The 16,373-nt window shown below is 39.4% G+C and overlaps 3 protein-coding genes across 4 annotated transcripts; 2 read left to right on the top strand and 1 right to left on the bottom strand.

The window, feature by feature from the left end:
• The first annotated feature begins 17 nt into the window (after positions 1-17).
• On the top strand, positions 18-8,198 carry actl6a (actin-like 6A). Of its 2 annotated transcripts, none has more exons than XM_019258963.2 (14): positions 18-150; positions 1,783-1,859; positions 2,841-3,015; positions 4,438-4,538; positions 4,663-4,760; positions 4,909-5,003; positions 5,288-5,394; positions 5,572-5,661; positions 5,750-5,811; positions 5,997-6,111; positions 6,229-6,309; positions 6,767-6,862; positions 6,972-7,058; positions 7,411-8,198. In XM_019258963.2, exons 1-14 carry the CDS (start codon positions 126-128, stop codon positions 7,489-7,491), a joined length of 1,290 nt encoding a protein of 429 aa, XP_019114508.1. In that variant the 5' UTR covers positions 18-125; the 3' UTR covers positions 7,492-8,198. The 2 variants fall into 2 exon arrangements, with proteins under 2 accessions (XP_019114508.1, XP_027145937.1); XM_027290136.1 differs by having other exon boundaries at positions 5,288-5,400.
• Positions 8,199-8,384: 186 nt separating this feature from the next.
• On the bottom strand, positions 8,385-10,987 carry mrpl47 (mitochondrial ribosomal protein L47). The gene is made up of 7 exons (XM_019258908.2): positions 10,816-10,987; positions 9,924-10,072; positions 9,773-9,833; positions 9,592-9,688; positions 9,279-9,409; positions 8,826-8,921; positions 8,385-8,732 (listed from the first exon to the last, which is right to left on the bottom strand). The coding sequence occupies exons 1-7, from the start codon at positions 10,971-10,973 to the stop codon at positions 8,621-8,623; spliced, it is 804 nt and encodes a 267-aa protein (XP_019114453.2). The 5' UTR covers positions 10,974-10,987; the 3' UTR covers positions 8,385-8,620.
• A 1,198-nt stretch (positions 10,988-12,185) lies between these two features.
• On the top strand, positions 12,186-15,223 carry ndufb5 (NADH:ubiquinone oxidoreductase subunit B5). The gene is made up of 6 exons (XM_019258907.2): positions 12,186-12,304; positions 13,487-13,569; positions 13,948-14,014; positions 14,126-14,187; positions 14,710-14,816; positions 15,015-15,223. The coding sequence occupies exons 1-6, from the start codon at positions 12,187-12,189 to the stop codon at positions 15,133-15,135; spliced, it is 558 nt and encodes a 185-aa protein (XP_019114452.1). The 5' UTR covers position 12,186; the 3' UTR covers positions 15,136-15,223.
• The last annotated feature ends 1,150 nt before the right edge of the window (positions 15,224-16,373 follow it).

The raw sequence follows: 16,373 nt of genomic DNA, 5'->3' as shown, positions 1-16,373 counted from the left end.
TGCTTTGTTGGATCCATGCTAACACTCTTCCTTTGTTGTGATTGACCGTTTAGCGGTTTCTTATTCTGCTATAATAACTTTTTTTTTTTTAAATCAAGAAGGTCGCCGTTGAGATATTTTAGACGATGAGTGGCGGAGTGTATGGAGGCGGTGAGTGGGAGGAAATAAAACTGAACCGTTGTCCACGTTGTCCCGGTCTGTAGCTTCAGCTAGCTTTGTAGTTAGCGAGCTAGGCTAGCTCTGCTAACGTCCTCGCTATAGACCAAAGCTATGTCTTGTTAGCATCTATTATCACCGCGCGTTTATTAATATATGAACTTAGCAACACTTTAAATGCGTCGTGCTGTGGTTTAAGCGTAGATTATTTATGTAAACCAACCCCGGTACTGCCGAGCTAGCGAGCTAGGAAATGAATGAAAGTGGGCTTGACGAGCTCATGAACACATCGCGTTGTGTTTGTGTTACGTTAAAAACAGCTTCCACAGAGCTTCAGCAGGGAGTCTTATGTTGGTTAACTTTGCTGCATTGTTTGCCTCTCTGTTGACATGAACATATCTAAGAGGGAGCTTCACTGACGTGTCTCTTCTTTATTAAATGCTCCTGGATAACCATACCCTTCATGTTTGTGTCAGTTTCACTCAGGAAAAAGCATCTTTGAGAAGCATGAAGTAGCTTTATTATTATATCATAACATTGTAATGTACTCAGTTTAGCAAAAACAGCCTGTTTTGGTTGAAATGACTTTATTTGCACCTTCACACCACATGTTTTAGTTTCCTGAAGGCAGACGGTGTGTTCATGTGTCATTTTATCAATTAGCTGAGGGGTCTGTAATAGATCGTTCTGTAGCTTTGGCATCTGAAAAAATGTTTGTATTTTATATTGTAAATTCATAATTCTCTTTGTTGTTTAATCTACTCTGACAGATTTTTCCGGCATGTACCATTTACTTTTGTTTTTATTCGGATAAGCTTTAACTGGTGTAAACTAACACCTACATGACTGATGGGTACACATACAATCTGCAAAACACACATCTTTATTGAACCTTTGTCTGTACAAAAGGGCATGACCATTTCATCCTGTTCTTGGCTTGTCATTTCGGGAAAGTAGCGTACTCTTAGGAGAGATCGCAAAAATGCCGGTGCCCCGTGGCCTGAGGAATATGGCTGCAACTATCAGTTATTTTGACTGATGTCGACTCATCTGTTCATCATTTTCTTGTTTAATCGTTTAGACTCTTGGTCCATAAAATGTGAGATGAGAGTGAAAAATGTTGATCAGTAGTCTCTCCCAAAGCTCCAGGTGACGTCTGCAAATGTCTTGTTTTACCTACAACCAAAAGATATTCAGTTCACAGCCATAGAGGACTAAAGAGACCAGAAAATATACAAATCATCAATCAAAAAAATATTGTGAACACTTCATTTATTGTAAGAATAGTTGCAGATAAAGGTAATAGTTGACAGCTTAACATATAATTTGATTCAGAATGATAACAGAATATCAGACTGACGTCAGCCAATACATCAGCAGGATGGGGATGTTTACAGTGTGTAAATATCTAATATGCTTATAGTTTACATCCTGCGTGATGGTGCACAGGGTGGGAATGGGAATATTACTTTTTACTCTTGCGAAAAGTAAAATGCCGGCTCAGTTTAGAGGCTTGAGGTCTATACATTTTAGGATGCAAACAGTATTGACCCCTCACACAATGTGAAAATGATTGTTAAATTTACAATTAAAATCAAATTCACAGCCTTTCTCTTGTTTCTCCAGATGAGGTGGGAGCTTTGGTGTTCGACATCGGCTCATACTCTGTACGAGCTGGCTACGCAGGAGAAGACTGTCCCAAGGTAGCGGATCACTCATGACCTGATTAACTATGTGTCTTTTCTTCTTCTGTCATATTCATCTTCTCTCTGGGGCAACGTCAATGTCAAGAAATGAGGACTGTCACCCTGGAGACAGGCGGCATAAATTGAGTTCAGATCATTCTGGAGTACTTGGCTGGTTTTGATTTATCTGTGGAGATCTTGATTGTGTAAATATCAGTTTGATATGGGAAGTATCGGAGATGGACACTGATTGGTCATACTTTCAATAATATATGTAATGCAGATATTAGTGTTATGTGCTCTGGTCATCTGCAGTGAGAGTAAGTTATCTTTTATCCTATAAAAGTCCACTAATATTAACATTTGAGTCGTGAGAACCAGTGCATTTTCTGGCAGTTTTGGATTTTAATGATTACTCAAGTAACAGTAGTAGTTGTAGTTGATTTTCTGTTGATAGACTAAGTGATTAGTGACTAATCGTTTCAGCTCTTAGTGTAATATTTAATGATGTTATCTGGTTTGATCCAAACCTGCTGTAATAGGCCTTTTCCACAGAAAATATTGTGACGTGTCACAGCAGGAAAAAGCTGTAAATAATGAAATCAGTGACTGAATATCATTCGAGCTGGATCAGTTTCAGTTTCCTGGAATACTGCATGCTGGCTAGCTCACTGCCATTTACTTACACTGTTAACTTACTTGGGTCCTTGAATACAAAGGAGTAACATCTGTGCTTTTCCAATTTAAAATAAACTGACGTTACCCTTAGGTACAGCTTGTGCAGACATTGTTTTTGCAAGATGAATTAGTCAGTACAAATCATTGCACAATGAAATCAGGTGCTTTTGAACATTTCAAAACAGTCGTAGTTTTTCTTTCTTTGTTTAAAAGTCAGAAGGCCATTGCTTCACCTTCAGTTTCACATAAATGAGAAGTGTGTTCATAAGTTTGGGATGGTGTTGATCTTATTGTTTTGTTTCGTTTTTTTGTTTGGCTCAGGCGGACTTCCCCACAGTGATAGGTGTGACCCTTGACCGAGAGGATGGCAGCACACCGATGGAGACAGATGGCGACAAGGGCAAACAGAGTGGCACCACCTACTATATTGATACCAACCAGCTGAGGGTACCCAGGGAGAACATGGAGGTCATGTCTCCGCTCAAGAATGGCATGAGTGAGTGTTGACTCACTGTTGTTTTATGTATCAAAATCCAGAGAACAGTTTATTTTTTAACGGTTTGATTCATAATCTAGATTTTCTACTGTTGCTGAGCGATGTTGACAATTATTAGAATTTATAACCCATGTGAACACAAATAGGTTGTGTGACCCTGTCCTCACAGTCATCGTCTGTGACGTAAACTCGACAATGAATATTTATGATCCTGACTGCTTGATCCATATCCATAATTAGACTATTTTGGTCTGACAGTCTGACTTTGTAGATGAATTGGTCACAGCCCTGACTGACGTATAGAATACGGCTGTTCATCATAAATATTAATGAGTTTATTTGAAGACCATCTAGTGTCCTCTTGATGGCATGGAATGGATGAGACAAACCGCCCTCTGTCTAGGGTTTGTCACCACGTCAGCCTGACGGCGATCACATTTTCCCATCATCACCGGTTCTTATCTTGAGGATGTGTCGAACATCATCCAAAGCCAGATGTGTGTCACATGTCCTGAGCTGTCCTTGGTGCTAAACTGGAGTTGTTCTAAAAATAAATCACTGCTGGATTTTTGATTGGCCTAAAGCAGTTTTAAGCTCAGCTGTCCTTAAATCGTCTTTCTGCCATTTTCTGTCATGTTTTTACATCTGTTCAATGTTATTTAACTTCAACTTCAACGGACGTTTTTTCTTTATTGGCTAATCTTTTTATTCTTTTGATTAATCGAAAGAAACGGTGGCGGCCGTAACAATTTATTTGTCTATAAAATGTCAAACGAAATAGTAAAAGTTTCCCCCGAGTCCACAGTGAGGCTTTAAAGTAAACTTTAAATCACGTAAATTTACAACGACATATCCAAAACATTTAAAGATGAGCTAAAAATCTCTGCTACGATTTCTACTTTTTTGCACGTGTGTTTAGTTTCTGTCACCTCAGGAATATCAGTGACAACGGATATGAAATAAGCGTTCCGGTGCACTGACCTAGCTGATGATGCTCATCAGAATCTGGTCCAATAAAGTTTGGCTGTGAGGCTATTTAGAGACGAGCGTGACACCGATCGTAATTGCAGCAGAACAGTATCGTGGGACCACGCGCTCCCTCAGAGGGCTGACCTGGAACATCGGTGCCTGGTGCTCAAATTATTATCTAAAAAAGCTAATCATTGTTCTATTTTCTCCACAATCTGACCCAGCAATGATGATGATGAAAGATTTTTCATTTTTTTCTTTTTTTTTGTAGGCCTGTAGCCACAAATAAAGTAAAGAAATGCCATGAGAACATAGCTGCTATGTGCTATTTCTCTAAACTAGAAGAAATTTGAATTAATCTTAACACGAAAGTTAAGCACAGATAATTAGCTGCCCTTTGCCTCTCACATTTAACAAGTGGTGCCTGTTTTTTTTCTTCTGCCCCATTGACAGTTGAAGACTGGGACAGTTTCCAGGCCATTTTGGATCACACCTACAAGATGCACTTCAAGTCTGAACCCAGCTTGCATCCAGTGCTCATGTCAGAAGCATCGGTGAGTTAGCATTTGGTACGAGCCGGAGTCTGTACGGCGCCATCTGTGCTGTGCTGGTTCTCATCATCTCATGGAGAAACGTAGTAGTTTGTGCTGTTGTAAACTTTCCGTTTTGTGTCTGCAGTGGAACACGCGAGCGAAACGAGAGAAACTAACAGAGCTGATGTTTGAACATTACAACATTCCCGCCTTCTTCCTCTGCAAGTCTGCCGTGCTGTCTGCGTATCCTTTTACTATTTCACCTCATCCTGATGTAAATGTCCCCTTTATTGTTTGATACACTACTTTTTTTTTCTCGTGAAAAGTCTGAACTAACACTGTATCTGTTATATGTCGAATGGTATTTCACATCCTTGACTGAGTATCTTAGCTTTGCCAACGGGCGGTCTACAGGCCTGGTCCTGGACAGCGGAGCCACACACACCACAGCAATTCCAGTGCACGACGGCTATGTCCTGCAACAAGGTAACCAGATATCATAAATCATTTATCATAAGCTGACAATCTACTTGGTCTACATATAAACCAGGGAGGGGTCCAAAATCTGCCATTAATGCATCTGCTTATCCTCCTATGATTTCTGGTGCCATCTGCTGGTTGAAGCTTACATCTCAGCCATGCCAATCAAGCCAGCTGTTCCTTTTTAAATGTTCAGTTATTACAAGTTCCTATTATTGTTCCTGTATAATAAACACGATAGAGATTTACTGTGTTCATTCGAGTCATTCGTTATCGATTCCCTCTGACAGGAATCGTCAAATCGCCTCTGGCCGGAGACTTCATGAGCATGCAGTGTCGGGAGCTTTTTCAAGAACTGAGTTGTGAAATAATCCCCCCATACATGATTGCATCAAAGGTAAGAGTAAGTAAAGGATCTCATTTTAAAGAATCTCATCTCAGCATTTTATAGGTGGAACGGTGTCTATTGTTCCAGCCAAACCTGCTGTTTTAACCAGTTAAACCTCTTAGGGCTGTCTGGGTGAAAGGCAGCTGCATATATCATATATAAATATATAATATATTGTTGTTACAGGATGGAGTGCGGGAGGGATCTCCAGCCAGCTGGAAGAAAAAGGAGAAACTACCTCAAGTCACCCGCTCATGGCACAACTACATGTGCAATGTAAGCAGTAAACCTCTGGACTCCTGGTATGCTTTGGTTGTTGTGTTTTGTGTTTTATTGATTATGTGTCTTTTCTTTATGTTTGCAGTGCGTGATCCAGGATTTCCAGGCATCTGTACTGCAGGTGTCAGACTCGCCATATGATGAACAGTAAGAGCTAACCTAATACATGTCCATAACGTAGACATGAGCTAAAGGCCCCCCCCCCACACATTGTTTTCAGTTTATGAAACGATATCCACCAGTTTTATCAGCCTGTCATAGTTTTTAACCCTCAGCGTCTTATGTAAAAATGTCAGAACAAACTAACAGGCAACCCTCTTATCTCTCATCAGGGTTGCTGCACAGATGCCCACCGTGCACTATGAGCTGCCCAACGGCTACAACTGTGACTTTGGGGCTGAGAGGCTGAAAATCCCAGAGGGGCTGTTCGACCCCTCGAATGCCAAGGTATGTATGTTCAGAATGCAGAATTAGGTTAATTATGGAGGCGACAAAGCAGCCAGAATAACTCTATGTACAAATGAGTTTTTTTCTTAAAACGTTTGTTTGTTGTGATCCCTTCAGGGCCTGTCTGGAAACACCATGTTGGGAGTCGGCCACGTGGTGACGACCAGCGTGGGAATGTGCGACATTGACATCCGACCGGTAATTATCGAGAACATATTTTTTTGTGCGTATATATGTTTTCTGTTGAGTTTAAGTTTTATTCATTTAAAAGATTTTTCCTAATTGGAATGAACAGGTAAAGATGGGTTGCTCTTTACTGTTAAATATCATTGTTTCTCGTTAGTAAAGTAGATGAATCATGTGACGTTCAGACTAACCTCCAGCTTCAAACAAAATGTTTTCTTTTCTTTTTTCTTTCTGTCCAAGAGTGGTAGTTGAATGCAACAGGTTTTGTACACTGCTCTGAGCGATGTCAGCAAATATGTCGAAATGCAGGAAATTACAGTGTGAAGTAAATGTAGACTAGGCTGGTTGAGGCAATTTCGGTATTCTCTGAAATACATATGCGTTTCAAAATGTTCTTGATGAGTTTGGTAAGAGGCAGTGTATTGATAGGAGCAATAACTAAACCCAAACCTTTTGACTTGTATTTCAGGGCCTGTATGGCAGTGTGGTCGTGACTGGAGGAAACACGCTCATTCAGGGCTTCACAGACCGACTTAACAGAGAACTCTCCCAGAAAACCCCTCCAGTGAGTTCATCCCACTTCTTCCTCTTCAATTATGCATAATTTCTTATGTGGTGTGACGTTTTAAAACAGTTTCCTGCCAGAGTTTGACATGTTTGTCTGTGATTTGCAGAGCATGAGGCTGAAGCTGATAGCCAACAACACTACGGTGGAGCGCCGGTTCAGTGCCTGGATAGGAGGCTCCATCCTGGCATCACTTGTAAGGACACGTAACTAAAACTGCTATAAGAATAATGTTAAAAGTTTCAAGCTACAACTAGCTGATGTTTTTCATACTAGGCAGGCAAAAGTGTCTGCACAGGAGCTCTGTGGCTATCATATTTTAAGATTTAAAGTACATTTTTAATTATATTTCTGTAGTATACTGTGTAGATGGATTTTTGTTTTCAGTAAGGAAAATCAAATTTTTTGTATTTTTTGTAGGAGAAGTGCGTTCATGTTCACACATCCACTTTTGGTCAACAGCTTTCTTTATTATGTGTGTGTATTCCTGCCTCTCTTGTTTTTGTCCCAGTTATATTTAAACTATACACGTTTTCTCTGTCTGCCAGGGAACCTTCCAGCAGATGTGGATCTCCAAACAGGAGTACGAAGAGGGAGGAAAGCAGTGTGTGGACAGGAAGTGCCCTTGATTTGTGACACCAAACCACCATCACATCACAACCCTCGTCACTGTCTTTGCCACAAACTCAACATCATGAGTCGTTCACCTCTGACCCTGGACTCAGGAACACTCATAAACGATCGCTCTTGTTTTGTATGATTTTGTTTAGTTTTTTTTAAAAAGAAATTGAGTTTGTCTGTCAAGGGTGTATTATGAAAACCAGACAAACATCTGCAAAGTTAACTGCATCACTTCAGTTCCTTTTGTCTATATAGTAGTCAGTCCGTTGTCCTATCTTTGGCGTTTTGTTGAAACCTTCAAAAAGTATTTTTCTGGAATTGACAAAATCCTGATCTTGGTACTGATTGTCCACGCATTTTCCTCCACTCTAGACATCGTCTAACATGGTCTAAAGTCCAGTTTATGATCATACAGGTGAAAAACAGAATCTAGGAAACACGAGATTTGTTGTCAAAGGTTTTTGTAGAATACTGACAATGTAAAATTTGGTTGATGCGTCTTTGGAAGAACAACCTTACAGTTTGGGGTGAAGGCGCCTTTGGTTCATAAGCCTCTCTTTTGTGTAGTGAGTAAGCTCATCGTAGGCAAAGGCCTGTCAGTTCTCGCCTGTGCTTACCGGTGTGAGTGTCAACTGAAATCTGTATTTAAGTTTCACTTTGCTTGTCATTGGTTACACATGGTCTTTTAAAAATAAAGTCCTTTTTTGTTAAATGATTTCTTTAAATGAGTTTGTGATGAAAGTATAAGAGGAATATAAATGTGTGTTTCTTGCGCATAAAGATGAAATGGAGCAGGTTTACATTTAGGTAAAAGTTGCATAAACACATTCTTAAGTGCTCCAGAGTCAAACAATCTCTAAACTTTAAATATTCATTATACAAACCAGTAAAACATGAGAACTTGATGTGAGAAGCATGTTTTATTAAGTATGAAAACAGCAAACAAAACATTTCAAGGTCACGTAGCGGAGTTGGACAATTAACAGATGGACAAATATACTTTATACAGAACAACAGTTTCAGACCACCTTGACATGAGCTGATTTAGACTACTCAACTCAGCAGATAAAATATGGAGACCTTGTGTCGGGACAGATGACCGGCTCACAGCTGTCAAAAACATCTTAACTGTAAATTTCAGGATGCCGGAACATTCATTTGAGGAAACTTCTCCTTGAGTTTGGACAGAGTTTGCTTCTCTAACCTCGCTTTCCTGGCCTTCTCACGAAGATGCTTCTCTATGCGGAGCCTGAAAGGGGGAGAATTTTTTTTATTTTTATAAGAGTACATAACTATCACATCTGCTAAAACAGCACAATATTGTATGAGCATCGTGTCTTACCTGATGTGTGGTTGGACAAACTTCGGTGTGTAGAACTTCTTTCGCTTGTATCTTGTATTCATGTACCAAGGAATTGCGTACTCTTTGAATCGATACCTGAGGGGGGATAAAAAAACAACAAAAAAAACAATGGTATAAGAGGGATGCCACCTCCCACATTTCATTTCCATAGAGGTACTACAACTAAATTTAGACCTCAAATCAGCTTTTTCCAACAAATTCTGTTGAAATCAAGCCCAGGTTTGAGGGTTTGTGCCAATAAACCTGACAAGGATCCAAAAGTCTACTTAAAGTATTTTTGGTTTAATCTTTAAACATTGATTTGACTCAAATCTCTAAACATGGTGATCTGAACTGAGGAGACGTACACCTAAATGTCACAGGGAACTTTATATTGTGAATTAAGAGTGCTGCATTTATGTGTGACAAAGTATACGCTGGCTCTGCCCTCACCAGTAGACATATCCAAATAGGTTCTTCCTCCAGGCTCCTGGTCTTCCTTTCTCCTGTCCTGTCTGCAGCAGACGCAGTGCAGTTTCTCTCTCTTTTACCACTGTCTCCAGTCTGATCATCGACCGGTCAATCTGGGGGGAGGAGAAGAGAGCAAGATTTACCTTTTACCTGAGCCATGTCTCCTACTCCTTAACACAAACACACAATATTGAAAGTACACACTGTGTCAAAGGGGGAGCCAGAGTCGATCTGTCAAATGTAATTCACGATTTCTGCAGTAATGGTTGAGACTTGACTTGAGCATCATACCAACCTTCTTTAATCTCTCTGGACTCGGCATCTGAACCCTTTGCCTTTTTGCTTCCTGCTCGATCGTGAGCAGCATGTTCTTTTCTTTCAACAGCACATACCTGAGACAGAATGAGAGCGTTATACACAGCTGAGAAATGTTTAAGCGGCATGAAGCACCAGTGACATCAGTGAACAGTGCTTACCAGAGTTTGTGTAAATCTTCACTGCTTTTTGTTCTCAGTTGTTTGGCAGTCCATGGTGCAGCTACAAAAAAATAAATAAAATAAGTGTGAACTGCTATGAGCATGCCTGATGGATACATCTGTGCAGCAACATAATACTTGAGTGTTTTACCTGACTTCACGGTGGTCTCTCCCCAGTTTTCAGGTAAGTCAAAGAACTCTTCCAGCCCTCGTCGGCTGATGGTTGTGTGCAGGGCTCGACACTGACCCACAGAGCTGGGCGGACTGTACAAAGACAGGGCAGCAAGTGGAGACTTCTCCCTATTGAAAATAAATAAATGACAAATCACATGCTATGTCCCAAAGATTACACCTCTTGGGTTGAATTTATTTCTTCTTCTTCTTCATTTATTCCTTCTTTCCTAAAAATGAAGAAGTGCATTATACGTCTCCTCTTTCCTTTCTGACCCAGAAACTGATTCTAGTGTTTCTTGGTTTGGAAGATAAAACATTACACAAGGCAAACAGCCAAAAAGTCAAGAGGAATCATAATCCTGTGATTCGTTTAATGTTTTAAATAGTTTTATTGATTTCATTTTCTTTTCTCATTTCATTTTAATTTTTATTTCCATTGCTTGCCTTAATGTCCAATGTTTTTTCCTTGCCTCTGTAAAGCACTATGAATTGCCTTGTGTACGAATGGTGCTATACAAATAAACTTGCCTTACATGGGTCATACAATCACAAGAGACAACAACCACTGCAAAAAAATATGTGCTAAACCAAATTCTACAATTGTGTTACATGGATGGAAATTCAAAACCTGGACATATTTGAAATATACTGTCAGATTCATTCTCTAGGGAGTTCAATTCAGCAAATATAACATGTATAAGTGTATCCACCGTGTTGGCAGCCTGTACCTGCAAACATTGTGGTTGAACACACACACCGTCAATGAGGAGCAGAGCCAGTGTGTGTGTGTGTGTGTGTGTGTGTGTGTGTGTGTGTGTGACAGGTCTCTCATATGTCATGTGTCACACACACACTGCAGAGCTTCTCACCTGTGAATCTGAGGCAGGTGTTTGGTTAGGCTGGCAGCACAGTGCGCAGGACTCCTCGCAGCAGAAATCTTGAAGACGTTTTGAAAATGTTTGCAAAGAGTCAAAACGCGTCCTGCTGACGAGGACGCCGCCATCTTTGCTGTAAACCCATCCCACATTACCCGTCATGCATTTTTCTACACCACCACACCAAATATATTTATTTTAATTTTTTAATTCGTTTTTTTTCCACATATATTTATCCTATAGCTTCATGTAATGTACCCAGAAAATAACACAATTAAACAAGGACAAGAATTCACGTATCCGCCCTCATCGATTTTTTTCTCTCCAAACTTTATTGAGAGAACAAAAAAAACAAATTCAGTCATACTAGTTCATATTGTACAATAGATAGCATCGGCGTAGTTACATGATAGTATAATAAGGATCAAAAAGAAAAAGCATGAAAACAAAAAAGCAGAAATAAAACTTAGATAGTGACAGACTTTGTAATCTTACGTATAGATAAAGTAACTAAAAAAATAAAAAATAACTGTTGCGACAGGTTACTGGTTGAAAATATCTGCATGAATATTTATAAGTAATTAACTTAAGAGACTAATCAACTTCAATCAAAAATAGCTTAAATGATGGTGATAAATCTTGAAATTTACATTTATGGATGTGAAATTTCCTTAAAAAACTTTATATCCTCAGTACTTGTCTGTCTGTCTGTCTGTGTGTTTCGTGGTTATTGTGTAGTTATAGATGCTTCTGTCTATTTAATTTCTGTCTGTTTATTGTGTTTTTTGTTTGTTTTGTTTTTGTTTTGTTTTTGGCCTCTTCTACTTTTGTATCTATCTATAAAATATAGAGGTTGACAATAATACATAGTTTCCTTTCTTTGTATTCAAAATAAGTAATAATGTTTGTTTTTTTCACTCAATGCTGATTTTATGTTTTGTTTTACACAGTATATAGTTCTCATTTCTTTCCAAAATGTGCTACTGTATGGGCAACCATGAAATAAAGGAGCTAGTTTTACAAAAGGTACATGTCAAGGAATTTTGATATATATGCTTCAGATGTTTATATGTTATGTAGTATTTTAAAATGTAATCCTCTGATTTTATTTGTGATACACCATTTAAAAGGCTTTATGCCAATCAATATCCATAAAGAATTTCCCTCTAGGTGTTATTTCCTTAACACTGTAGAAACCATAGACATATATACATATATATACATGTATATACATGTATATATATGTGTACATGTATATATGTCTATGGTAGAAACATCCGCCCTTATCAAATATGGCGATTTCCGCTTCACGCCTTCATCCACCAATCAGAGACCGCGTTGTTGACGCGTCGTCCCACAGTAGCGATGGTGGGGATGAGTGTTCTCAGGTCTGCCGCTGCCTTTGCAGCCAGACTGAGTCCTCTGAAATCTGGGAATAACGCGGCGAATCTGCTCAGCCGGACAATCCCGCGGACAGATAAAGGTGAGAGACACCCTGAGCGGTCAAAGAGCGGCAGGTTTGACCCTGAAGGCGCCGTCTCTTGTTGTGACCTTGCGCCGAGGCTTGTTAGCGTGCTAACATTAGCCGGTCGGTAACGTTTGTCCTGCTGTCAACACGAAGTACAGGAGTATTTTATCACGTTACAGTTACAGTTACAGTTACTCTTCTTTGTGAGCTAACGACACGTTTAAACTGCACACTTTAAACTGTAAACATTCATGAGAGCGATATTTATCACGAAGGCACCGGGCGTAGTAGTTGTTTTATGGCGTTTGAATGACAATTTATCAGTCTCACTTCTTCTGATTTTGAATACTTCAATATTATTATACGTCTTACACGTGTACTATATGTAAGATTTTATTGAAGTCCATTTGACTCAGTTGGATGCACATTAAACTCTTTGCCACATGATTTGGTAAGTCTGTTTGGTAAATATGTGATATCTGTGATACTGACTGCTGAAGTCAAAGAAAGTGATCAGGAGCCTCTGATGTCTTATGCTGTAATATTTATTGACGCTTAGCCAAGGAGAATTAGAGACACTCTCAAAGTTCATCAGAAGTGCCTGAGTTGGTCTCACATTCTGCCGAACTCATCCTGGTGGATCGACTTTAAACCCCAAGATAACACCACAAATACTGAGAGAATAGAGAATATTTTTACTCATGCAGGTGTTATTGTCAGCATATAGTCTGGAGACATTGTTGTCTGTTTATGTTAAAGAAAGGTCAACGGCAAGCTATCTATTATGTCTAGGAAGGCAACAATAGGTCTCTTCCACCCTGGTCACCACAGAGTTGAGATAAACTGGCACCTACTGTTCTCAACCAAAGCCAAACAATTAATACTGCAGAGGACCTCGAGGACCACACGTGACCTTGTGTAACCTAAAGATAGAAATATCCATTACAACAATCCTAATAATGATTTTTATTCATATTGCCTATCCCTCATATAATTATACATATAGTACAGTTTAGATCATTGCCCTCAACTTTTAAAATTAAAGAAACATTGAATCGACATGACATTATCACAAAAATCAAAAGTCCAGTCTGTCTACTCCTGTATTAAATATATCACCTAGATTTTTGATACTATGTCAATAAAGCGTCTAACTTTAACATGCTCACAACAGTATCCCTTGCCTTGTTCTTGCAGTGGCCGTTCGTTGGGGTCATGGAAAGAAATTGTTTGTCATCAAACCCTCTGACTACTATGACAGGAGATTTCTGCACCTATTGGTGAGTGCTGTAACACCATCATCACATTTGTTGCCCATGATCGTAATAAAATTAAAAGGTTGTCCGAGCCAAGATTTAGATCAAAAAAGTCGATGCCAGCAGCAGTCAGGCTTTATAAACAGCTGTGTGTCAATAGCCAAGACTAAAATTATGTGATGTTACTCAGGTTCAACCTCAATGACAATCTTTAAAGTTCCTTAAGCTCTGTACATCGCTGTTTCTAACTGTAGGAATTTATTTATTGAATCTGCTTAGTAAGTAACATGCACATTATCACTCTTATATGTCATATTCATATTTACATTTTTACAACTTAAGATGTTCTAATCAGAAAAAAACTTTCAGTATTTCATTTTGTCTTCTCATTTTGTTCCTCAGCAATATTATGTCCTGCTAACTGGCGTTCCTGTGGCGGTCTTTGTCACCTGTGTGAATGTCTTTGTTGGTAAGTATTAAGCATATGTCCACATCTGTGTTTTAGTGCTTTATTTGAGTAAATGAAAAGAAGTTATACGTGTTACTTTGAATTGAACTTGAGTGTGATTGTGTTGTGAAGGTGAGGCAGAGCTGGTTGAAACTCCTGAGGACTATGAACCTGAGCACTGGGAGTACTACAAGGTATGTAGCTGGCATCTCGTCTTATTTATTCTTTTAGATATTTTGTGTGCTACTGATCTAAACCCTGATTCAGGGAAGGATGAGCTCAGGCATGCGTTCAATTTGCAGCTGGTCATCACAGTTATGTGCATACCATAATCACCCTTACCATCACAAAGCGTGCAAAGCGTTAAACCACCTGTGTTTGCCTTGAGTGTCGTATGTAAATTGTATCTGAAATATTCAGGCCACTGTTTTTTTAAGTGTATTTGGACCTAACAGAGTTCTATAATTATGGATATTAGTACTGGGATAATATGCTTATCAAAAAGTATTATGAAAAAAGAATCACAATACTTGGGTGGATTGGTAAAAAGAAATTCCTTCACCCCTCATGGATATTTGACAAAGGTGCCTGACTTTTCTCCCTGCAAAATGATTAAATCTAATATATTCTCAGTAATTGTTCAACCCTTTAATTCCTGCATTTAACAGAATTTGTTTATTTAGATTAAAATACATTTCTCTCTGGTGTCGTTGCAGCACCCCATCACCAGGTGGATCGCACGTAACGTCTACGATTCCCCAGTGAAGGATTATGAAAAAATGATGGCTGCAATCCAGATTGAGAAAGAAAAGGCAGACACAAGGTGAGTGTTTCCTGTGCAAGTTTGATTCAGTCAGATAATATCTCTGCCTCAACACAACTGATTTGATGCCGTTGAAAGAATTGTTGTTTGTCAGCCGATCCTTCACAGGTCTACTTTGCATGCAACTGAAGGAAGTTTTATCCGTGGCATAGCTGTGGAACTGATCTCATTAATTTGCTGCCTGTTTCTCGCCCACAGACTGACACAGCTGGAGGTGCGTCGACACATGAGGCAGAAGGGAGACGGGCCCTGGTTTCAGAGACCCACCCTCGACAAGGGGCTTATTGACTACAGCCCCAAGTCAACACCTGACAATTAATCCAGACGTGTCAGTGCACCATGCCGATCAATCTCACTGTTTGTACATTTTTTCCCTTCCTGCGTAAATAAAATCTATATGTACTCTATTTTTGTCCTCCAGTGTATTTATTGGTTTCACTGTATAGCATGCTGCCCATATATCTGCCTGTGTAGAGTCTGCATGTTCTCCTTCCCTCACAGTCCAATAATATTAAAGTTTGTCGACCTTGTGGTAGACTATAGTATGGTGCAGGGATTGTGTCTGCAAAGGATAACAAGGTTTTGGATATTAGATGGGTTTGATTGTTTTCCAAGTACTGAAACAACAATTTGAGTTGGCAAAAAGATCAACTGGGCACACCCTGGACAAGTTGGCAGTTCATCACAGGGTTGACACATGGAGACAAACATCCATTATTGCTCACACACAATTTTTTAGTCACCACCAAACCGCCGCCCTCTCAATCCTCTTGGATCAGTGACATTCTTCAGTTTGTGAAGTTAGAGAGTTAAGTGGTTCACATTTTACCGGAATTATGAGCCTAAACAGGGCTGGCAGCTGCAAATGGACTGCGTTTATACAAAGCTTTTAGCCTCTACTCTATCACATGTGATGCATTTGTTATTCCTGTGTAACACTGTTTATCTGTACTGTAAAATAAGCATGCAAACACGTTCAAGTGGAATGGGCCTTTTTAAATACTAGAGTATCCAGTGTTTGCACATTAGTCTATCAACATGGACACAATGCATGGCAAGACTATTTTTCAGTGAATATGATTTTGGCTTCATTTGATCATTTTTGTAATTAACAGGAGCGTCCACGTGGTGGCGGAGCTGTGCAGACAGGATGCTTGTTGTCTGACGGACAAAGGGATCTCATGGTTGTAAGAAATAATACATGGATTGTTTATTGTAAGGTGCAAGAAATACAAGAAATAATCTTTCAGCTATTTCTCTTTTTATTTTTTTTATTATTTATGTACGCAAAATATCACCAAGAGATTTTTCCTTTATATTATATATATATATAATACCTTCTCTGAGTGATAGAGTGATGATAGATTTTGCAATCAGCAGCCATTAAAACCTCACAATCATGTTTTTCCTGAATCCTGGAGAGGGAAACATATTGTAGTAAGTGTGGGTGGCTTTATGAATCATCCTCAGAGGTGGGAGGGGCCCTTCTGGTAAAACATCCCTGTGCGCACAGAGCGTCACCACAGTCAACAGTAGCTGTGTAATATCTGCGCAGGT

The sequence above is a fragment of the Larimichthys crocea genome, chromosome XVII, assembly GCF_000972845.2.
Source record: "Larimichthys crocea isolate SSNF chromosome XVII, L_crocea_2.0, whole genome shotgun sequence".
NCBI classification, from domain to species: domain Eukaryota; kingdom Metazoa; phylum Chordata; class Actinopteri; family Sciaenidae; genus Larimichthys; species Larimichthys crocea.
The sequence above is the reverse complement of the archived record's forward strand: the minus strand, read 5'-3'. Positions and strand labels throughout refer to the sequence as shown.

Excerpts from the sequence above, each read along its gene's own strand:
- actl6a (XM_027290136.1), top strand. The coding sequence starts at position 126 with ATGAGTGGCGGAGTGTATGGAGGCG. Across the intron at positions 6,112-6,228 it reads TCGACCCCTCGAATGCCAAG|GGCCTGTCTGGAAACACCAT; the intron begins GTATGTATGTTC and ends TGATCCCTTCAG. Across the intron at positions 6,863-6,971 it reads TCTCCCAGAAAACCCCTCCA|AGCATGAGGCTGAAGCTGAT; the intron begins GTGAGTTCATCC and ends TGTGATTTGCAG.
- mrpl47 (XM_019258908.2), bottom strand. The coding sequence starts at position 10,973 with ATGTGGGATGGGTTTACAGCAAAGATGGCGGCGTCCTCGTCAGCAGGA. Across the intron at positions 9,689-9,772 it reads GAAGATTTACACAAACTCTG|GTATGTGCTGTTGAAAGAAA; the intron begins GTAAGCACTGTT and ends ATTCTGTCTCAG. Across the intron at positions 8,922-9,278 it reads CTATTTGGATATGTCTACTG|GTATCGATTCAAAGAGTACG; the intron begins GTGAGGGCAGAG and ends ATCCCCCCTCAG.
- ndufb5 (XM_019258907.2), top strand. The coding sequence starts at position 12,187 with ATGGTGGGGATGAGTGTTCTCAGGTCTGCCGCTGCCTTTGCAGCCAGA. Across the intron at positions 12,305-13,486 it reads AATCCCGCGGACAGATAAAG|TGGCCGTTCGTTGGGGTCAT; the intron begins GTGAGAGACACC and ends TTGTTCTTGCAG. Across the intron at positions 14,817-15,014 it reads AAAGAAAAGGCAGACACAAG|ACTGACACAGCTGGAGGTGC; the intron begins GTGAGTGTTTCC and ends TCTCGCCCACAG.